This window comes from Eleginops maclovinus, chromosome 17 (genome assembly GCF_036324505.1).
Source record: "Eleginops maclovinus isolate JMC-PN-2008 ecotype Puerto Natales chromosome 17, JC_Emac_rtc_rv5, whole genome shotgun sequence".
NCBI lineage: Eukaryota > Metazoa > Chordata > Actinopteri > Perciformes > Eleginopidae > Eleginops > Eleginops maclovinus.
Window position 1 is genome coordinate 5067017 of NC_086365.1, and position 24213 is coordinate 5091229.

The 24213-nt window shown below is 42.9% G+C and overlaps 1 protein-coding gene across 1 annotated transcript; it reads left to right on the forward strand.

Annotated features, from left to right (window-relative positions):
* The first annotated feature begins 4368 nt into the window (after positions 1–4368).
* dcn (decorin) lies at positions 4369–22293 on the forward strand. Its single transcript, XM_063905428.1, has 8 exons — positions 4369–4712; positions 11975–12222; positions 16266–16378; positions 17436–17649; positions 18626–18739; positions 19094–19187; positions 20046–20184; positions 21432–22293. Exons 2-8 carry the CDS (start codon positions 11994–11996, stop codon positions 21630–21632), a joined length of 1104 nt encoding a protein of 367 aa, XP_063761498.1. The 5' UTR covers positions 4369–4712; positions 11975–11993; the 3' UTR covers positions 21633–22293.
* The last annotated feature ends 1920 nt before the right edge of the window (positions 22294–24213 follow it).

Genomic DNA, 24213 nt, shown 5'->3' on the forward strand with positions numbered 1-24213 from the left:
ACTTTTCCTGATTAGATCCAGCTTTGGCAGGCCCAGTCCAGGAAGTGTAATGGCCAGATTTAAAGCAACTTGTCAGGGTTTGGGGAAATAGGACCCAAGTGCAGCAACAAAGGGAGGCAGGTATGGGTACAAACGAAAGGCGAGCTTTATTCCAAAAGCTGTTTTACAAAAATACGAAGTTAGGAAAAATCCAGGACATGAAAAACACTTGACTTGAACACATGAAGACGATAAATCCAGGGCATGAAAAACACTTGACTTGAACACGATAGGGAAATCCAAGACATGAAAAACGCTTGACTTGATACATGAAAGACGACAGGAACTGACAGAGAACACAAGGGAAAGCAGGACTAAATACAAAGACACTAATCACGACACAAGCCACAGCTGGGGAGGGGAGGCAGAAACATGAGGGCAACAGGTGACAACAATCAGGGGCAGGGCAGACGCTGACAATGGCGGGAAAACACACAAAGACAGACACACAGCCCGGAGGGCGGCCTGGAAGGTGGCGAGACAGCTCCGGAGGACGGCCTGGAAGACAGCGGAACAGCTCCGGAGGGCAGCGAGACAGTTCCGGAGGACGGCCTGGAGGACGGGCTGGAGGACGACGGGCTGTATGACGGGCTGGAGGACGGCGAGATGCCTCTGGACGACGGGCTGTAGGACAGGCTGGAAGACGGCGAGACGCCTCTGGACGACGGGCTGTAGGACGGCGAGACGCCTCTGGACGACGGGCTGTAGGACGGCGAGACGCCTCTGGAGGAAAGCAAGGAGCATCTGGAGCAGGAGGCGGCAGGGCCACTGAGGAGACAGGAGCACCAGTCGGCGGGACCCCCGACGGGACATGAGCTATTGTCGGCGGGACCCCAGTTGGTACTCGCATCAGCGGGACCCCCGAAGAGGCAGGACATGGCTTTGGCGGGAACCCGGGTGGTAATGGTGTCAGCGGGGCCCCGGAAGAGGCAGGACATGGCTTTGGCGGGAACCCGGGTGGTAATGGTGTCAGCGGGACCCCGGAAGAGGGAGGACATGGCTTTGGCGGGAACCCGGGTGGTAATGGTGTCAGCGGGACCCCGGAAGAGGCAGGTGCAGGGGCTGGCAGCACCACTGACGGGGCATTAACTAGAGTCGGCGGGACATGAGCTTCAGTCGGCGACAGGACAGGGACATGGATTGGCGGGACCCCCATCGGAACAGGTGACGGCAGGACCCCGAACGGAGCCGGTGCAGGTGTTGGCGGGACATGAGCTTGAGTTAACTGGACATGAACTTGAGTCAACGGGACCCCGACAGGACAGGGACATGGGTCAGCCGGGCCCCCGACTGGACAGGGACATGGTTCGGCCGGGCCCCCGACTGGAAAGGGACATGGATCGGTGGGACCACCAACGGAACAGGTGTTGGAGGGACCAGCGACTTGACGGGATGCGGAGTTGGCGGGACCCCCAGCCGAACAGGTGACGGCAGGTCCCCCAACAGAACAAGAACAGATGTCGGCGGGACCCCTGACGGAACAGGCGAAGCTGGGGTCGACTGGACAGGCGAGGCTGGAGTCGACTGGACAGGCGAGGCTGGAGTCGACTCGACGGCTGAGGATAGAGGTGATGCTGGAGTCGACTGGATAGGAGAAGCTTGGGTTGACTGGACAGGCGAGGGTGAGGTAGACTGGACATGCAAGGTTGGAGTCGAGGCTGGGGCCGAGGCCAGAGTCAAGGCCGGAGTCAACTGGACAGGCGAGACCGGAGCCAAGAAGAAAGGCGAGGCCGGTGTCGGCACGGCCGGAGAGGCCAGAGTCGACAGGACAGGCCAGGCCGGAGTCGGCCGGGCCGCCGACAGGAAAGGCGGGGCTGGATTCGGCCGGGTCGCCGACAGGACAGCAGGGGCTTGAGTCGGCCGGGCCGCCGACAGGACAGCAGGGGCTTGAGTCGGCCGGGCCGCCGACAGGACAGCAGGGGCTTGAGTCGGCCGGACCGTCGACAGGACAGCAGGGGCTTGAGTCGGCCGGGCCGCCGACAGGACAGCAGGGGCTTCAGTCGGCCGGGCCGCCGACAGGACAGCAGGGGCTTAAGTCAGCCGGGCCGCCCACAGAACAGGAGTAGCTGGAGTGGGCCGGACTGCAGCTGGGAGCATAGCGGCCAGGGCTTGGCCTGGAAACATGGCTGCTAGGGCCAAAACTTGAGCTGGAGGCGTGGCTGCAGGGGGCTTGGCTGCAGGGGGCTTGGCTGCAGGGGGCTTGGCTGCAAGGGGCTTGGCTGCAGGGGCCTTGGCTAGTGGAGGCTTAGCTGCAAGCCTGGCCTTGCGTCCCTTTTGAGCCTGTTGAACGCTCCACAGGCCACCAAAGGCCAGGCGGGATCCCAAAAAGGGGTCCACCAGAGGAGCTTCGTTGGGAACGGCCCGAGGGCTAGCATGCCTGGAGCTAGCAGGCCGGGAATCAGGTATGTTCTCATAATCACCTATAAAGTATTTTTCCCAATCCGGAAATGAGCCCCTTAACCAGGGCCTTGACGTCACTTCTTGGTGCGCCATGGCCAAGATACACTGCCTCTCCTCTTTACTTGAGGCATATCGAGACCAATTCTTTAAGCAAAGTAATCTGTATTTCACCTCATGTAGCTCAGCTGCTGGGTCCATCTTTGGTCAGTTCGTTCTGTCAGGGTTTGGGGAAATAGGACCCAAGTGCAGCAATAAAGGGAGGCAGGTATGGGTACAAACGAAAGGCGAGCTTTATTCCAAAAGCTGTTTTACAAAAATACGAAGTTAGGAAAAATCCAGGACATGAAAAACACTTAACTTGAACACATGAAGACGATAGGGAAATCCAAGACATGAAAAACACTTGACTTGATAATTGAAAGACGACAACGAACTGACAGAGAACACAAGGGAAAGCAGGACTAAATACAAAGACACTAAACACGACACAAGCCACAGCTGGGGAGGGGAGGCAGAAACACGAGGGCAACAGGTGACAACAATCAGGGGCGGGGCAGACGCTGACAATGGCGGGAAAACACACAAAGACAGAAAGTAACAGGGCCTGCAATGAGAAACAAGGTAAGTACAAAATAAAACAGGAAATGGAAAACGAGACACAACATGAAACACAGGGGCTTGACTAGACATGACATGACATGAATACATGAACACCTCACTTGCTATGACATAAATAGTAGATTAAACAGGAAATGACAGACATAAAAAATAAACATAACTAACAGATTTGACGAGACATAACACAACTTTGCTCATTCAAGAGTGAAAATAATTAAAAAGCAGCCATGTATCCCAATGAATTACATCCATATTGGTTCCTTTCGCACCTTGGGATTTAGGTCCGATTCTAACTTCTACTGGCTGACTTGGCACACAATTTTGTACAGACGTCCATGGTGCCCAGATGATGTTTTTTTAAGACTTTGAGAATCCCCTTGCAATGCCTCTACTATCACTATCAGGTTCCCATTAGTGGTATTAAGTGAAATGTCTTTCCCGGCCCACTCAATACTACCTGACATTTCATTGAGTGATATCAAATGAGGAAAAATGTTTGACCGTCCAGTATTTTGGTTTCTGATGAAATAGCTTCATAACTAATGACAATCCCATCAACCATGAATTTACCTTGTCTTCAGTGGTAATTAGAACATTTAAACTAAAATTGTTAACATTAGTTTGTTAGCATTGTCATTTTGAGGGTGTTAACATGCTGACATAGCACCACTGTGACTCAGTACAGCCTCACAGAGCCGTTAGCTTAGCTGTAGACTCATCAACGAAACCAACAGTCTTTCCCTAACCTTAACCATTATGGTAGTTACCATGCAAATTGTCCAAAAGAAATGTTTTGTTGATGCAAAAAAGACCATGAAGACTAGGAATGGAGCCTTATACCTCCCACATAGTCCCCAAAAGTGCCTACTTCTCTGTTTTGGGCAATACATTCCAAGAGACCCGAAAACTCCATTAAGGAAACTCAAACAACCTAATCAGAATTTGGGGAAAGGGGTTAATGCTGAGATTGAGGTTTTCCTGGGAGGAGGTGCCATTCTGAATAGATGGGACTAAAGTGTGTGTTTGTGTGTTGTCTTTATTTTTTTCCCTGGGGGTAGTCAATAAAGAGGTTGAATGAGGATGAATGACAGAGAGTGTGAAAGAGGGGGAAAGAGTTTGTGTGCAGCGTTCTCTGCTAAGCTCCACACAGGACCTATCATTACCAGATGTCACAGTGAGGGTGGCTGCCAGGCGAATCACTGCTTATTGCTTTAAACTCCGGCTCTCTGCCTCTTTCTCTTCGTCTCCTTCCTTCTTTCTTCTTTTCCCTCGCCCTGTCTCCCTTCTCCTGCCCTCTCTCCCCTTCTCTTTTTTTTTCTCTCTCCTTCTCCATTTCCAGCTGTTTTTTGGAGCACGCAGGAAGAACCAGGGAAGTTCTCCACCAATTGTTTCGGTCCTGAGAGGAGCTCGGCGGTCGGACCCTCCCTCCTTCTATCTCTCTCCCCTCTCTCTCCTCTGTCTCTCTCCCCCTCTCTCTCCTCCCCTTGTTGTGACAGAGCACACCTGCTTGATCTTGGCTGCACGTGCACTGAGTCCAATTACCCCATAGGCCCTCGCAGCCACTTCACAGTCTCATCCCCCCAATCGACTGGATTTTTGGGAGACAAGCTCATCTCGCACTTAAACTATCCTTGCCTTGCTTCAACTGAGAACAGGTATGTAACTCCTTTATCTCTGACAGAAGAAGAAAGTACGAGTAAAAGTGGTTGAAATGAGTTTGACTTTGGATTAATGTCTAAAGAGATTTTTGAATAGTCTTAAGAAAATTGCTTACTTTTTGTTGTAAGGTGACCTTTTATATGACAATGTCTAATATTCCTGATTCAAAAGTCAGATTGTTTGCTGAGGATGTTGTATGTTATATGATTTATGTTAATGAAAATGTGAATCCTGCTTTTTCTTTTTGTTTATTTACATTTGTTAAACTGGGATTGAGTATGTTTGTTCCACGTCTTCATACACTCGTGTATGTATATTACGGATATGTTGGCAGGTCTTGTTCCCACAGCTCTCTTGGCTTTGAGATGAGAGACCTTTAATTATTTCCAGTCCAATCTGCATACAGCTCAGTGAAAAGAGCAGTGGCTATAGTGAAGGGGGTGTGGTAGTGCAGTTGATGCTGGTACCTCACTCCTTTGCCAAAAAACGTATTATCCTGGCCCGTCGTTAATCTTCAAGGTATTTAACATTAACTGCCATGTGATGTGTTTGGACACAGTGTGTGTTGATTGTTTGGATGCAACCCATATAGAAGTGCATTCCTGAGTTAGTTTAGTGAGTGTGCTGTTTTAAACATGGCACTCTAAGTGAGGGGAAGGCATAAAGTTAAGATTAAGAGAGAAGACTTGGAAAATGCTTTTGTTGCATTTATGTTTTCCCCTTCTCTTTGTTTAGCTTTCTTTTGTTCTTTCTTCCCTTTTTTCTTTCCCTCTGGCATTTGTGCAGTCTACAAACAAATGAGGGGAAAAGAAACTGAAAGAACAATGAGGATGTCTTTGTGTTGATTCAGCTCGTAATTGCTTGTCAGGACATTGATTTGGAAAAGTTGTTTTTCCTGCTTCTCACACTTTCCATTTCAGCAGTTCACTTGAGAATGCAACCAGAAGGTTTTAACCCCAATCTCTTATCTGTCTGCTCTGTGGCCCTGTTTCTTCTCAGAGTGAAGCTGCCTACCGTGGCGTCGGCTGCTGTGTTTTTCACAGGAGCAGAACAGGAACTAAATTGCTAGGGGCAACATAAAGTGAGAGGCTTTGAAGAGGCAAAGAAAAAAAGCTGTACCTGGCAACGCACGGTTCCATTAATCCCGTAATGGTACAGCTTCCTCTATCAAAGAGAGGTCTGAAGGCTTCCCGGCAAGCTACCACACAACTCTTAGCTAACTCATTACATCCTCTTTGCCAGAAGGGGAAAAAAAGCTAATAAGGCTCAGCTGCTCTGAATTGAGTGGATTGGAGTGAAACTGAAAAGGGAAAAAGTGAGACAAACAAAAGAGAATGTGCCAGTGGGATTTAGAATGAAATACAGGCAAAAGAAGGCATAAACACTGTTCTGAAATAAACTCAGAACAATGAAAGTGCTTCAGTAGTTTATACTTGTGAGCTGAGCTGATATTTAACATTTAAACCAGAAATTAGTGAAGGGGAGGTTCGCAGGAGACAAGGCCCAGATTTGCACTCTAGGGCTGCATTTTTTTCCATCTGGAATTCAACTCTCTGGGTCAAGAAGAACAATGGAATTGAATTGACATCAGCCATGAAGGCTTTTTCCCCCACTGGAATAACAGAAAGTTCCACATGTCAATCTTTCTGGCCAAAGGTTTAAGGGTCAGACAGGGAAAGAAAATACCATAAGCTCAGGGAGTGCAGCCGGGGAAGGAAGGAAAAGAGCACAGAAAGGGAGGAGGAGATGGAAAGAGAAGAAAGGGAGAGAAGGTTGGGCAGTTTGTCCACGTCTGTGCAGCGCAGACTGTTGATAATGGGACTGAGGTTGATGGCAGGCCGACAGCTCTTCTCATGGAACAGCTGAAATGTGGTTAAACCGCTCGCTGGCTTTCTCATGCCATGGCTCCAAACAACAAAAATGCTTTAGAGACCCTTAAATGATCCTTCAATAATAATTATGGCTCTGACATTTCTTTTCAGACATTTTACTGATTGTAATGTCTTGGGCATTCTTGAAGCCAAGAACATCCAATGCAAACATACATGGGAGCTCGGATGGCTATTTTCCAGACAAGATTGATTTGGCCCCTCACTCCTATTACAAAAATGCTTTGGCTCTGAAATTGTTTGTTGGCCGTGTCTTTACATATTTTCAGATACACATGTTCTCGCTTACAAAATCCCCTAATATATCAGACATTGGTTTGAAAGAAAAGACCTCTGACTCCTCACACCAAGGCCAAAAGAATGGCTCCTAATTCCCTTTTTTACATTTCTAGATTATTATTGATCAGGCGTTTGTGTGTAACCGTGTGGGAGGGGAACTCATTTATGTGCTGATGGGTTAACAGGGCCACACGTGTTTTAAATGTCCTGTGGCCTTGTAAATACCTTCCAGTGATTCATTGCTGACAGACGCTCAGCAGAAACAGACGCAGGCCTGAGAAGAATTGGAGAGGAGGGGATGTAGTGGACAAGAGTAGAGGACGGGATGTGTTCCCTTTATTTGCTAAAATCAAGACATCCCGTGCTCAAGTGTCTTCCTTTCATGCTGCAGAGGTTTGAGTGAAAGATGTGTTGATATGGTAAACGTTCTGCGGATATCTCTTTCATTTTCTATGCTCAATAGTTTCAGTGAAAGGCAGTGACAAAGAGGAGAAGTGACAAAGCATAGGAGGGAAAATGACTTTACTCTCTCATGCGAGCTCAGCTTCCTGTCTGGGAATCATTACTAATGCTGGGGCCAGACATGGGGGAAAGTGGAGAGAAGGGATGAGACAAAAGAGAGACACAGGAGAATTGACAAGGTCGCCGACACCACAGGAAATGTCAACCTCCGCCCTTTTTCTTCTTGGTCCGACTTGGGATGATGAATGGCAGGCTTCAGTGATGCGAGAGAAGAAGATAGAGATGGTTCGTGTTTCATTTACCACACATTCTTTTCTGGGATGTGGTAGATTGTAAATCTTTTTAAAATACAGACTTAACTTTCTCACGGCTGCTAGTGCTTTTAACTTTTTTATACATCTTTTCTATGTTCACCATAGTTTCACGCGCACTGCTTCAACAGGCACCATTTGAAGGCCTTTGAAACTTTGAATTTCAGTTAGAAATGACCTCTGTCTTAGAATTAATTGTTCCTAAACTTTACACACTAGTGAACACAAAAATGTTCCCAAAAATCCTGCTTCACAAGTCACCACAGCCTTATTCAGAATTAGGCTACAATAAAAGATGATTGATAGATAGCAATAAATCTCCAAAGTGTATCTCAGAATTCTAAATCCCTTAATTCAGTTATATTATTACCACCTATAGTTTATTCTGAAGATGTGGTTACACATGGTTGGATATTGTCTAACTCTTAATCTAAATCTCTGAAAGTCCCTTATACTCCCTTTCCCTGGGTTTATCTGGAAATCTGGTTTTAGACTCTTGAACAATTCCTGGCCCTGATTATGACTCATAGAGTTGCAGTAATTCTTGTTTTTGCAGTAATTCTGCAGTCATTAAATGCCCATAGAGCTTCACAAGTCACCACAGCCTTATTCAGAATTAGGCTACAATAAAAGATGAAGATTAATTCTTCTGCATGCTGGTTTAGTCCATTAGTGGGAATGCAGTGTTCATGCTACATTTGCACTGATTAGTGTCAGCCCAGTTCTTTTGAATAAAGCCTGTCCCATTTTCATCTTGTAAGGTGGCATACACTTGTACCTTAGTGTTATGCTCATTTCATAATGATAATGATACATTTATAATACCCAATACCCAATTAGTGAAACCACATTTTAAATCTTATAGGGCGAACATAAATATATTAAAATGTAATCTCAATAGGTCAAATTTAGGAAATGGTCATAAAAGTCAGATTATGTTTATTCTAAACTGCAGGGCACAAAATGAAAGAAATTGTAACATCAATGTTAGACTTCCAGCTTTGCATAAGGATTGCTTTGTTATGGGATGAAAGGTATTCCCCTTATCATTTTCAAAGACATCTTCTTGAAGGGAATTAGAAGTGCTGATACTTGGGAGATGAAGAGTGTTGCATGGTCAAGTCCTGTTCCAGCATGCTGAGTTGGCAGCCCTCTGGGTTTAGCATGCTCACACTCTCACACACACACACACACACACACACACACACACACACACACACACACACACACACACACACACACACACACACACACACACACGCACATGCACATGCACATGCACACGCACACAGACACACCCTCACACACACACACACCGACACACACACATATGTTTGACAAATCCTGTCCTCAGTAGATTCTTTAGGTGTGAATATATGTGTGTGGGTCTGGGGGGAGGCATCTTCTTAAAGCAGGACATCCAGGGGCCAGGTGGAGCACACTGGAAATAAAAGTACCAACGCCCCGGGCACAGCAGGTTGTCTCATGCATAAAGCTGCTAAAGGCTTTGAATTTCATCTTGTAAAAACGAAATTGCTTTTGACCACAATTCCTTGTTCTGCATTTGGAATTAGAGTGACCTTGGTGTAGGCATTGGTGTACCAACCAATACATTCACAACTCTAATATTGATAGATAGCAATAAATCTCCAAAGTGTATCTCAGAATTCTAAATCCCTTAATTCAGTTATATTATTACCACCTATAGTTTATTCTGAAGATGTGGTTACACATGGTTGGATATTGTCTAACTCTTAATCTAAATCTCTGAAAGTCCCTTATACTCCCTTTCCCTGGGTTTATCTGGAAATCTGGTTTTAGACTCTTGAACAATTCCTGGCCCTGATTATGACTCATAGAGTTGCAGTAATTCTTGTTTTTGCAGTAATTCTGCAGTCATTAAATGCCCATAGAGCTTAGCTTGAGATCACTCCCGCTTCTTTTTCTTTTAGCTTGTCTGGCTCACATTAAAAGCTGCTGAAGCATTTATAGAGAAATGTTGATGGATTGATGGCAGCACACATGGAGGGTCATTTGAAAACCTGCATAAATGCACATGTGCATGTACATATTTATGTGCTTTTGGCCATGGGTCAAAGCGGGGAGATACGGTTCAGTACCCATGGGTGAGACCTCTGCCATTACTCTTCCTTCAAGCAGAGTTGGTACATCGTCTTTGAAGATCATGCTGAATGTTCCAACCTGCAAGATGTGCCAGCTGTGAACAGTTTACACTAGTACCTTGAGAAGTGATAAAGAGACTTTCAAATATTTTCCAGAATTGGCAATTAATGTATTTTACAATCAAATAAACTAATCTGGCACCCAAGCAGGATACAACAAACCATCAAAGGGATCTACGATCACTTTTTTACCCAGGATTGTTTTGCTCCCTTAATCCATAGTGTCTGCAGAGTGCTGCTGCCAAGTCTGCAGACAAGCTTTTTGTTTGATTGAGCTTTCGGCTGCGCTTCGATAAGAGAGCCTGACACAGCCAAGATTACTCAGTCTGCTGAAGACTGGAACAACGTGTACTCTGGGTCTACTGTATGTTCAGACCGGAGCTTTGTTTCAACGCCCCCTAAGTACTTCATGTTCCCAAACAGGATAAAATGGCAAAAGCTTGCATGGAAAACTGCATCTACACATCAAACACTGTCTGACACAACTCCGGGCTCTTAGTGCCGACTGATGAAATCACCCTTTTGAATGATTTTCATTTTTTTCCGCTCCAAAGCAACAGAACAAGAGTAGTAAAGAGGAACATCCAGCACAACTCCCCTCTGAATGGAAGTGATTCCAGGCTTTGTCATACTGTATGCAAGCACTGTAACCACTAGACTGAGCTGTACAGTGTGTCAAAGTGGTGGCTGTTTTGTGGAAAGGAACTATAATTACACCCTATGTAGAGAGTCCCTCTGAGCCTTGATCCCATGACCTGATGTGACCCTAACCTGGATTTATACTGCATCAGCACATCTCTTTCTCCCCGAAGAAACACACTTTGGAACACGTCTGAGTACATTTAAACCTTTACATTTATCACTTTTACTCATTCTTACAGTTTACACATATAACATGCACACAGAACATGCCTACAGACAATATACACATGCCCAGAGTCACTTTCAGCTCTGGCCAACTAATGGTTTTGGGTCAGTTTCATCATCTTGGTCATGATTTTCAGGTCAAGGCCTTCTGCAGACCGGATTCTCCCAAATCATTTGTTAGCAGCTGCGGGTAAAATCCGCCCTTCAATTATTGTGGCACCAAGAGGGAAGTCAAATTTGGCTATACGCATGACAAGCAGATTGCTGGGTCTTTAAGATGCAGTGTGTGTGTGTGTGTGTGTGTGTGTGTGTGTGTGTGTGTGTGTGTGTGTGTGTGTGTGTGTGTGTGTGTGTGTGTGTGTGTGTGTGTGTGTGTGTGTGTGTGTGTGTGTGTGTGTGTGTGTGTGTGTGTGTGTGTGTGTGTGTGTATAAGGTCAGGGAGTTTTGTGGATCTCTACACTGAGTTTGAGCGGGTGTGTGGATGTGTCAACTGGTCTGTGGCTGTTTTTAGAAAGAAGAGAAAGCATAAAGGAAGCAAGATTCTCCCAGTGACTCCATTAGCTGAATAGAACCTACGGACTCTAATGGCAAATAAAAGACTACTGTGATTCATTGCTTTCGATAGAAAAAGTAGCACAGTGGTGTACAGTGGCAGCCATGACATTTTGCATGATGAATCCGCTTTGTTTTGAGTGTAATAAAGCCAATGCAGATGTTATGCATCAGTCAATGTTGTTTCTATGGTTGTGTTATGGTATCAAGATAAGTTGGTAGAGTGAATAAAGTGAGAGATGAATACAGAAATATTACATAAAGGTAAAGACAAACTGCATAACCCAGACTACATGACTTTGTGGAACAGGTCTTTTGGTTTGCTTGCTGTTTCTTAGTAACTCTCATTTGGTGCTTCTAGGGCTTGTCCCTGTGGACAGAGTAATATTGTGTAATTATCTCATTTTGGTTTGCACTAACCCACGCTTAATCTGCTTTCACCTTCTGCCTTAAACTGACCAGTTAAATAGTTGCACCCAAGGGTTTAACCTTCTAGACCCCAGCCCTCCACCTCTCACCTTTGCCCTTTGCTTCTATGGACTTCAATAAATGTTATCCTTCTCTCTGCCCAGTGAAAATCAAACTACTTCTTTTAACTGTGAATGAGAAACAAACGGTTAAAAAGAGTATCTTATTTGCCAAACTAATCATAGACAGACTCATTTGAAAGTGTATCCACCCAAACCTCTGAACTGTGTCCTTTCATCGTTCTCAGGCTCCCTGCTAGCAGCACCATGAGGTCGGCCTGTCTCTCTCTGCTCCTGGTCACCGCCTGCTGGGCTCTGCCCTTCCACCAGACCGGCTTTTTAGACTTCATGATGGAGGATGAGGCGGGATCAGGTATCCATGAAGAGACACCAGAGATCTCTCGTCAGGTTCCTCCAGTCGGGGGTTCGCCGGAAGGACCCAAGTGCCCCTTCAGATGCCAGTGCCACCTGCGAGTGATCCAGTGCTCTGACCTCGGTAAGAAAAGGGACCCCCCCACTGAAGCTTCATGCGGTTTTGTGTTTTTCCAAACATCAGTCATCTTAATCAATCGTAGACCCATAGCCCTTTAGCCGGGTCTATTTTCTCAACACGCCTTCTTCCTTCTTGTTCACACCCATTTCCAATTAAGATATACATTTCAATGAGCTTATTTAAAGGTCTCCTATATTTGAACAATATATTGTAGTGCAATATCTATACAAAACTTGTCTGTGAAGTGTTTTGCTCAAAATACCAAACAGATCACCCGTTGTAGCCATGCCTCATACCCATGGATGTATAATAAGAACGTGATACAGCATTGGAGGCGGGACCTCCTTCATTGCTATGAGAGCGGCTCATTAGCGCATGAAGACAAAATGGCCTGAGATGCTCGATAGCAAAACGTCACAAATTACCCATCATGCCTGGCTGTTGAGAGCATAGAGCATGCGCAGTTGAGTTTCCCCTTAAGCCCCGCCCCCGATCTCCCGCTTCAGCTCAGTAGAATGAATGGAGAGAGAAAATAAATCTGGATTCAGCTTTGCGTGAATTTTACAACTTTAAGGACCTAATGTTTTTAATAAGGGCTGTAAAATGGTTCATACTGGGTAGTTTATTTGGTTTTTTAAAAACGATCCACCAATTTACAGACGTCCCTCCTGCAGACATCCTGCTGAACACACAGACACACAGAGGTGCTGCGGAGGGGATTCAGCTCGCTGACTGTAGGGGACGATAGGTTGGGACGTGTCACGTGGGCTTTGACGTTGCCGGGAGTTCAATGTAAAGGCAGCCCACATTTCGGTTATGATGTCAGAACCGAAGTAAGTCTGGATCAGCTCATTTGTACCCCCGTTTTTAGAGATGTGGGTAAGGAGGAGGGAGGAGAGAGGGTTGTATTTTCCTACGCTTTGTAAATCTACTTACACACCGGGGACACATATTTATGTATAAAATACATCAAAAAGCATTTTGAATAATAGGGGACCTTTAAATAGATGGGATGGGATGAGGTCAGACACGTGTCTGCCGTAGTTTTATTTTACTTGTATAATTCTGAGTGACATTAATGGTTAAAAAGAGTAGAAACTGAGTAAGTCCCCGATTTAACAAATCGCTCCACCGTCCACCTAAACCCACAGGATCATTACAGGGGTATGTTCTGTCACGCATAATTGTAAAGTCCTCCAGAGAACATGACACCGATGTTGACACCTTAAATGCAAACAGATGATGTGAGCCATTTCAGTTCCTGTAACAATTACATTATTTTCCCATTTTTGCCGGAACAGTTTTTTAAACGTTGTTGGCGATTGAAGGTTAGATTGGGGATTTGGAAAGTCCCGAACAGTCCCCAATTTTAACAAGCTTATTTCCCAATGTAAAGCTTACTCACCAAGGTTGAAAAACTACAGTCACTCTGTCGGCTTTTTAATTCAGTACAGTCACAACAATTTACTTCAATGTCGTCTTTGTCTACAGCTTGAGTCATCTGACACACTTTGTCATAGAAAAGTCCCTGACCTCATTTATTCTTGTATAAAAGTGCTTCGTGTGCAGTTTTGTTTTTTGGCTCTGCTTTATTTGGGCTACGAACCTTAAGGAGGCAGATGAAGGACAGAAGGGAGTGACACAGATGGACAAATGAACAAACTAAAAAGAGGAGTAGACAGACATAACCAGCTCATAACCTTTTGGATTAATAGGCTTAATATGGCTGGGGTTGAGACTGTGAAACTCAAGTTAGTCAGGTGGCGTAATAGTCAGAGCGACAGACAGTTGGAGAGAGTGATGTTCAGGAAAAGGCCGGTTCCATTACCTCAGTCCTCCAGCGGGCCCCTGTCAGCAGCAACACTTTCTCCAGAGAGCTTTATTCTCAACTCATGCATCGCCATTGTTGGCTTAGTGCCTCCATCTGTTCCCCAGACCTTCTGGCCTGCACGCAAACACACAAACTCACACACACAGGATTAAAAGTTGTATGTATATATTAGGGCACACACACATGCCTGGGCAAGACAGAAGCGTCTGCTCACCATCCCAAGGCACCCACTCGCTTTTGTAGATTTTTCTGAGTTAGTTTGCATCTGGCAGGATGACAGCTAAACATTCAGGGGAGAAAATGTATCCTCTGGTTCTGATGTGTTGTGCTTATATTTGCCAACTCTATTAGAAAGAGGTTTAATTTTCCATAGACTGGGACAACTGCCCAACGTTTTTTGTCCTAAACTTAACAAATGGCGCAATCAACAGCCTCTATGGTTTAAGAGTGATAATGGAAGATGTGTAGTAATACATCCAAACATACTCATATCCTTTGAAACAAACAGGCCATTGATGATGCAGCCCTATCAACTAATCTTTCCCGGACACAGCGCCAGACAAGCAGAGGACATTATATAAATGTTGTTAATGCTTGCACTGTAACCACTAGAGTACTAAAGCAATCGTCACTTGATTTCCAAATCACATTTCTTTAAAACAATGATTATTAGTGACTATAATAATGGGTGCCAGACTTAAGGTCAGGAGCAAAGTGGCTATCAGCTGGAAAATGAGATGCTGTCCGAGACATGACACTTAAAATGGTTTATTTGCCCTGGTCAGCTCATATCACTATTGTTAGAGCATCAATTTTTTATGTTTTATATGAACAAGGGTTTGTATTTGCACTGTAGGTCTTTTTTTCTGTGTCGTCTTATTTTACGAAAATGAATATTACTAAATGGTGGGAGAGGGTTGGGGTTAAGGTTAAGTTTACGCTGGAGTGCCATTTCACACGATACAGATAAACGGGTGAAAAGTAAAAAAATGTGAGCAGCAAAAGCTGAGAGGTTTACTTTGAGAGGAACAATAAAAAACAAAGTGTGTGCAAGTATAGAGGTATACAGTGTGGTGCTACAATGATGGTGGTGACCACAAACAGCTGTGATGGTTTGTGGGTCATCTACAGCCGAGTTGGAAAGGCTGACAGAAAAGCAAACGTAGCTGAAGGTATTGTTTGGGTGACAGAAGTCGTCACAAGCTTTTAGGACAAAATGTCTACCGACGTACATGTGTGGACTGAAGATGCAGAATCTAAGCTTCTTTGTTAAACAGTTTATTCTACACCTCTTCCTCTGAAATGGAAACTGCCCATTATGAATCGCGGTGTATTTTTTGGGTTACCACGGATGCAGACGAGCATACACCGTGTCTCCCAGCTGTCTTCTTTCAATGTTTTCTAAAAGCAATCCACTCAACCAAACGGTCTTCACTACAGATGCTATTTTCTGTGTCACATTAGTCATGAACTTTACACGAAGTCCAAGCTAAACAATTCATCATGAGCTCAGTGTCCAGATATGCAGTCGCTTACTTACTCCAAAGGAAATTTGTTTTAAGGTCCATTTCCACCATCTGTGCCTTGGAGCACATCAAGCACTTATTTGGTCCCTCTGGAATGTCATTATTAAACCCATTCTTTCCTAGACTGCCGAGACTTTATGGAGCATGCTACGTTGACAAAGCAGACTTTGTTATTTCAAAGTGTCGCTACTGTACACTCTTTTCTGCTCATCCATGTTTCTTATTCTGTGTTTTTAAGGGCTTTAAGTTGCACAAACGTAAGGAAGTACTTTATCAAAGCATTCAACATTTATAACTTCATTAGCAACAAACAAGGTTAAAGTTTTGAAATCACCAACTTTTTATTTCAAACAATTGTGAAAAGCAATGACAATCACACTTATCCCTCATGTGAAATAACCCTTTATATACAACGCACAGGATTTACAGGTCTATTGGTCCTTAGTATTTCAGTAAAACTGATGAAACAGAGCATTACATACTCTAATCATGATCATAAAGACGAGTAGGTAGCAATTTTGTATCCATTTTCTGTTGAAGTCAGAGTGAGTTAGCCTCTAGTCCCCAGAACAAAGGCTCTCACCACCTAACCTCAAGTTGAGTTTCCCCTTCTCAATCATCCTGATGGATTTATTCCATTTCCATACCCTTCATTTAACTAAACAATGTCTGTGAATATTCACCATCAGGTCTGAAGACAGTTCCTGAGGACATCCCCGCTGACACCACCCTGTTGGACCTGCAGAACAACAAGATTACTGAGATCAAGGAGAATGACTTCAAGCACCTGAAAGGACTACATGTAAGATAACTGCCGTCTGCATATGCAGAGCCTCCTGTCTGTGTATTGGTCCAAATGTTATGTAATGGTTTTTTTTATGTAACCTTTAACCAAACTGCAACCCTTAGGAAACATGTTTCATTATTGTTGGGTTGTTCATAACTGAAGAGTAAAAGGGCAAAGCCTAATGGAAAAACAGATTGATGATGTCTGTGATTTTGCATCATGAGAGAAAAGTTGAAATGTTGGGAGTCAAATATCAAACATCCAGCTTTTACAAATAAATAATCTATTCCACATTTACTGAAAAATGTAACTTTATCCTCAGCATTTCAACTCCATTCTGGCACCACACATTTCTTAGTACATACTAACCGGTTTTGTAAAAGAGCACCTTTTTCCAGAATAATTGCTCATTTCACAAAAATGAACTGCACTTCAACTCCCATCTCAAGCTCTGTTCATCCTCCTTCACTCCCCCAGTCACCAGGTGCATGGAAACTATTCACCCGTAGGCCTTACGCCCTAACGCCTTCAAACTTCTGGAGATTTCCTGCTTGCAATAAATACCTCCGTCTGACGGCCAGGGCTGTTTCCTCTGTAATGTAACTGGCCTCTCAAGGGAAGGGACCACATACTTCACATTTCCTCGTGTCTGCTTTTCAGCAGGAGGGAGAGTCCTCTGAAAATGCATTAGGGAAAACTGTGTATTGAACTTGAACTCGGCCCTCAATCTTGGGACAGCAGCTTAGCTCAACATGTCCATTTCTCACAATCTCATCTGGAAATACATTTTTATAGTCCCATGGTGCATTTGCAACAGGAAATATTTCTGAGTGAAAGAGAAAACATTGACATTTGTTTAGCTGTGACGTAAAAGTTCATATTCCATAACAAAATAACTACAAACACTGGTGTGAATTTAAATAAGGGAAAGGGTGAAAACATCCTGCCAGACTGGAATCCTTTCAATGATCTTTTGATGCAGATAGTGCTAAAATTCAACAATACCAAGCAGCAAGAATAAAAAGCTATTATGATTACTAGAATCTAATCCCCCTGGTTTTCTCCCCTATAGGCTCTGATCCTGGTGAACAACAAAATCAGCACCATCCACCCCAAAGCCTTCAGTCCTCTATCCAAGCTGCAGCGTCTCTACCTGTCTAAGAACATCCTGAAGGAAATGCCCGCCAACATGCCCAAGAGCCTGCAGGAGCTGCGTATCCACGAGAACGAGATCTCCAAGATCAAAAAGGCCTCCTTCCAGGGCATGTCCCATGTCATCGTGATGGGTATGAAAAAAGAAGGATTATTATTGCAGATATTTATTTGGATAGCAAGCAGTCTAAAGTGGTGAGTGTGTTATTTTTAAGCAGCTGGTCTCATCTCCAGATGTATGTCTGTGATTTTAGACAAGTCTACACTTCAGTGAAAGTGGTAAAAATATTTACAAAGATAGAACCCAGTGTTTAAGTTTAAAAAGCTGCCAAGTTTCTAGTAGTTTCATAAAAACAAACCCTCTTTTAGTCTTAGTTTAGGGTTGTTCAAAGTGATACAGAAATATGTTTTTTAGATTATTCTCTAATGTATATACATCTCTACATATATTTGACAGAGCTTTAAATATAACAGGGCAAACAATGTACCCAGTCAAATGGTGCAAATTCTCCCTCAACAGCTGTGAAGGATAAAAACTGTCATTTTAGACAGTATTTTTTGTATTTATTGTTCAAGTGCATCCTTGCATGGGAACAGTACATTTGATTGATTTTGTTTTGGAAAGAAAGAGACCAGAAAAGAATTTTGCCTCATGGCATTTCAATGTTGAGATAAGATTTACACCTAACAGTCTGGAAGTGATGACACTGCAGCCTGTTAATGTGTTGTTTTGTAAGACAATTTGTTCTTCCTCGATCCTGCTTTATATGCTTGTCACTTTGACAACACACAAGCTCTAACTTCTTGTTTCATAAATTAACCATTTCATTCTGTTATTGCTCAACTAAAGTGTGGATTCAATTATATTAAATGCAATGATAAGAGAACTATAATCCATGACCAATCAGGAGATCTGGCGTGGAGAAAGGCTGCGTTGCAAAGACAAGCTATTGTGTTGCCCAAGACTTTGTTTATTCATGACTCAGCTCTATGTTTCCGTAACACACCCGGGGAGGAAAACACTTCATAGACGTGATCCATTCCGGCTGTTCTCTCGGTTTTCTCTGCTTTTTGCTCACAATTTAGTTTTTTTCAATTCATTTGTTATAGAGCTTGGGTCCAACCCTCTGAAGAGTGCAGGAATCGAGGCCAATGCTTTCGCTGACCTGAAGAGGGTCTCTTACATTCGCATTGCAGACACGGACATCACCGAGATCCCCAAAGGTAATGCTTTTATTTTTATTTACACAAATAGTTTGGAGTAACACAAGTTTTATCCATTCAGGGTCGACTAAAATCTTCTATCAAAAGAATGCATGGTGGATTTAAGTCCACAGCAAAACTAGAGGCTCAACGTAATAAATTACAAAACCTCCACTGCATGGTCAGTCAACACTAGCTTGTCTGATGGAGGGAATATATCTGGTGTATTTGCTTAAAAGATACCTGAAACCCCAACCCTTGGAGCTGAAATGTTATGTTGTTAAATTCCAACTTTCTGTTAATACATAATGTTGAGGTTACTTACTGTAAGTCATCACTGTTTGTCTTGCTGATCTTTGTCTTGTTGGCTGCCAGGTCTGCCCAGCTCTCTCTCTGAGCTCCACCTGGATGGGAACAAGATCTCCAAGGTGACCGCTGGCAACCTCCAAGGCTTGAAGAACCTGGCCAAGTAATAACAATTATGATTCTCTCTTAATATAAACCAATGTGTCACATTTCCCCTCATTTCACATTCAAGTCATCACAGTGACTGATAATGTCAGTTACAGCTCTATCTGTAGTTTGCTAAACATGTGTTGTTACATAGCTCTATTTAGAGTTAAAGTTTGCCAACATTAGCCACCATATGATAGGTTACTTGTCTGGAGCAAGTGGTCGCTACAGAAAAAAATGAATGTTTAGCATTTAGCAAGGGGAATAACGTGTAAAAAGGTTATACCCCCTTTGAAAACATGAATTCTCAATTCTTATTCTGTTTATGGTATCAGTTCTTTCGTTTTTTCTCATGCTTTCATTCTTTGGCTTGACATAAATTAACTTCACTTGGAACATTAGTTCTCATAAAACCAATTAATGGATTTACTGTTAAAAACTTAAGCGCTAAATATAGTTATTGGATAATGAAAATAGCTGGTTTGCTCGGATAAATGTAGACTCACTGTGTTTATAAGATTACTGGTCTATGTGCCAAAGATAGTATATCGTACTTGAACAATGAAGGCTTTGATGCATGTGTGGATGTTTCAAGGTTTCAAGGTTTCAAGGTTTCAAATGGATGTTGGAGAGGATACGAGCAGAGGATGGTTTTTATTTCCCCTCGCTCATAATAGAAAATAAACTGGAAAAGTAATTAATGACAGCTGTTATTTCTTATCTTAATTTCCTCAGTTTGTGGATCATTTTGGCAGCCAGAGGAAAATGTCTAATGTCTTGGTTTCTCAAACTCATGCAACTTGTGCCCTGGAGTTCCTTGATCTTTTACACATGGCACTTTTCCATGTCTCATCGTTTTGTATTTTTTCTGCAGGCTGGGTCTGAGCTACAATGAGATCAGCTCAGTGGAAAATGGCACTCTTGCTAACGTTCCCCACCTGCGAGAGCTTCACCTCGATAACAACGCTCTCATTAGTGTTCCTGCTGGCCTGCCCGACCACAAGTACATCCAGGTGCGTACTGCAGTTTAATTACAGTACTCGTGTCTGTCATTAATCAAAGTTTAAATGACAACAGCCTCACAGGAAGATTGGTATCACAACCATTTAGTTCAAGCAAACCACCTCTGCTTGAGCACTATAGATATAGATCTCATTATATTACAGTATAATAACAGTCAGCTCATTTTCTCCCCTCTTAACTACACTGGAAACGTTTACTTTGTTGCTTTTTTACATTTGATTTGTTTATGTTCACACTGCCCAATTACAAGTCAACCAAGGCTTTCATAACAAATGTCACATGGATTCACTTAGTTTGTTTTGGGGTAGTTGTTGGTAGCCTATCATGCTAAATTGTTACAGATTTTGACAGTAGGGGGGAGTGTAAACAGATCTGGTTCAATGCCCTGTAGTTTGGCCATCTCAAAAAACTGTTAAAGAGAAATATCCTATTGTTGGTTTGGAAAATATAGTCACTAATGCTGAACCACAACTGCAAACCGGTCAGCCATCTTTTTGTGGTTATTTTGTGAGGTTTTAATGACACTGTTGTCAGCAGTCATAACTAACCAAATTATGGGAAGAAAACAATAGTTTGAAGAAATAGGGCCGAACAAAGTTGTGCTGAACTGGATTTCCCCCCCTACAAATGAAGACAATGAAGACAAAGGGTTTATTTATGAATGTCTGAATGTTTGAATCTCGAAAGCAGCACTTTTTAAATGTAGGATGTAAAAACAAACTATAATTTCATTCAGTATATTGTAATATCAGGACAGGCCAAGAGACACAGGGTTCTTAGACATGCTCAGAGGAGCTATTTTTCAAGATTTTGTGATCTTTTTTTATACATCATGCTCTTTTTGTTGTATACAATGGCGATTGTACTCTGCTATAACTTTTTTCAATTGTATAGTTGGGTGTTATTGGACTGGAATCTGTAATTAGCATTATATTGTCAGCCCAAATCAGTTAGAGGCGCGTCTTTCCTTTTGTTCTTATTTCTAGGATCATTCACAATGCACAGCTGCATGGTTGTTTACATATGCTTTTTATGTGCTTCTGCTCTTAAAAGTATCTAGGCTTGCTTTTTCTCAAGATGATCAGCATCAGTCTTTGTCATTGTGAAGTGTTCCCACTCTAGTTAAACATTCTAGAGCTATATTATTCAGTGGTGACTTGTGATTATCCTCTCCATCCGCTTTATGCACTTCCTACTCAGTGACCAAAGGGTGTCATTATTTAAATCCCTTCTCTAGGTGGTCTACCTCCATGCCAACAAGATTGCAGCTGTGGGAACGGGAGACTTCTGTCCTCCTGGCCTGAACCACAAGAAGGCCATGTACTCTGGCATCAGCCTGTTCAGCAACCCCGTGCCTTACTGGGAAGTTCAGCCCATCACCTTCCGCTGCGTCTTCAACCGCTCCGCCATCCAGCTCGGCAACTACAGGAAGAAGTAGAGGCGTGTCCTGCGTGCCTCCGCAAGGAAGTGTGTGTTTGTAAATGATTGTGTGAAAGTTTTCTAAGTATGCGTGTTTGACTAAAGCCCCACAACACTGACCCCCACCAACAATGCCTCCCCAACAAATGACAATGCCATTATTCACAAACTTTAGTGGACTTTAACGCAACTTACCATTTTTATTGTAGCTTAAAGGTTGGTGCAACAGTAGTACACAAGGCTTACAGCAAACACCAGCATATTACGGTGATGCTCTCACACACAGCACATCATTCATAGAAACAGTTAGGCAAGCACTAACATTGCAAATATGTTCTTGCATACATGTTATTTTCATTTAGCAGATACATTGAACTACAGAGGTGATTTTTAACCGAATGGAGAATGTTTAAAAACCCACTTTAAGTCAACTTTCTTGACCTTTAGCCATTGTATGAATTTTAACAAACCTGGCCTGTAGAGCAGGCAGCAAGGGGTTAACATGTGTTTTAAAATACCTTTAACAACTGGTATAGTAGAATGTACTAGATATTACCTGTGTACTAGGAATAGCATTCAGAGTGTATTGTTATCATGCTGCACTCCTTGAAAGAACTTTGAATTTCTATTTCTATTGTAATCAATTCAAGTAGGGATAAAAGCAACCGTGTCTTCTTTCACATTGTGATTTCTTGTGCTGATTTAGTTTTGGGTGTTTTTACATTTTTTCTTCATCACACCTCCTTTCTTGTTCCTCTCCTAGTGTATGTTGTTCCATAAAAAAACAAGGTGAAAATAGCTTATGAAAATGTAGAATAAACCATATATGTTTTAAACAGAAGCCATTCCCAAAGATTTATATGCATGCTCTTGTTTTTTTTTCTTGCAACTTGAACCTGGTGCTTTGTGGAATCCCTTGTTGATGCTTGTCTGTGTCTCACGCTAGTTTCCCTGTCATTTATTTTTTTCCTTTTTTAAGACTCTTGGATGGTGTATGTGGAACGGCATGCCCACTGCAACAATGTTGGTGTGACTGTTGTATGTATAGACGCTGTATATAAATGCTGTATAAAAAAACTCTCGTTTTGCTTAAAAGGCACAAGCACTTACCATAGCTCAGACTTAATATATCAGCAACAACGGTGTTCCTCTTTTTTTCCAGAGCAGGGGCTCCAGCTAAGGTGTCCTGAACAAAATAAAAATACTAATGGAAAAAGTAGCCTTTTTTGATGGATGTAATGATCAGATTTAATTGTCGATGATATGAATGGTGATTTTTGCACCTGGTCATTGGATGGTGCTGCAGTAGCTACAGCGCTAAAAGAAAGATGGCTGCGGCTTCCTGGCGAACAAGGTCAAGAGGAGGCACAGGTAAAAATACACTGAGAAACAGGTGAGACATCTTGACGATAAAGAACAAACATATTCAGTCGGTGAAGTTGCTTCAGGCACAAAATTATGATGAAAAGCTTTTCAAGTTGAAAGTCCAATAAGGTCTCAATGTTTGACCCATCAAAGATGTTCAAATGTTTAGGAAATGTGTTTTTTTTATTGAAGAAATATGGCTTCTAACAATTAGGCATAATTGGCACTTTAACCAATTATCAATCATTTATACTTTTATCAAACACTATGTGGTGTCTTTTAAAAAAAGCACTAGTTTTTCTGGTTACAATGAGTCACGTTACAGATGTTACAACATCGAGACTGTACTGTCTGATTCTATACATTCTATGTACGTACATTGGGGCCATTCCTCAATTATATGTGCTCATTGTGTCAATTTCACTGAGACTTAGCTACCTTTGGGGCTTTAACTAAATCAGCATTAAGCAATACATCAATTAAAAATGTGTAGAGTACACTGAAAAAATACCTTTTTCATAAAATATTAAATTATATAACCAAGTGGTAACATCATACATTACGTAAGTGCATCCTCCCATTCTGTACTCCCTTATCCTGTGTAGGGCTCAGGGGGGTGGAGCAATTCCGAGCATGCATTGGCCAAGAGTCAAGGTACATCACAGGATGTACTGTACACATTTATAGGACACATATGGATGTATATCTACAAATAGCCCAACAACGTGTTCACTTTAAAGTCTTCAGTCCACCATGTCTATGGTTTGAGAAAGGAAACCGTTATTCCCTGAGGAAATCAAACTGACACAGGGAGGACATGTTGCTTCACACAGCTTCCATAATAGACATCTTGCTATCACTTGACAAGGTGAATTAATGAGCAACTTGGGGATTCATCCAAGTACGACAGGAAGTGAAATGCTTGGGTGGAAGGTCTAAAGAGAGTTAAAAGAATCTAAATTATGGTTGATTATCTTCAAGCTACCTCTGCAGGCTCTTACTCATTTTGGTGGGTTGTGTGGTTTGAGGCTAAAAAAATATTTGCACACAGACCATTCCTGGCATCTGAGCCACCAGAGATTTATAATCCTGCAGTCATTTAAAAGACTGTAATGGGAATATTTAGGTTGGAGAAGAAGGAATGGCGCTCCCTTTAGACGTGTGGTGGTCAAAACTCCTGCCTCTGGAAACAGGTTAGATGGTTTACCGATTGTTTTATTATATTGCATTGCTTA

Bases quoted from the DNA above. Each gene is read 5' to 3' on its own strand.
- dcn (XM_063905428.1), top strand. From the start codon at position 11,994: ATGAGGTCGGCCTGTCTCTCTCTGCTCCTGGTCACCGCCTGCTGGGCT. The intron at 18,740-19,093 runs GTAATGCTTTTA...GTTGGCTGCCAG, and splicing joins CATCACCGAGATCCCCAAAG to GTCTGCCCAGCTCTCTCTCT. The intron at 20,185-21,431 runs GTGCGTACTGCA...TCCCTTCTCTAG, and splicing joins CCGACCACAAGTACATCCAG to GTGGTCTACCTCCATGCCAA.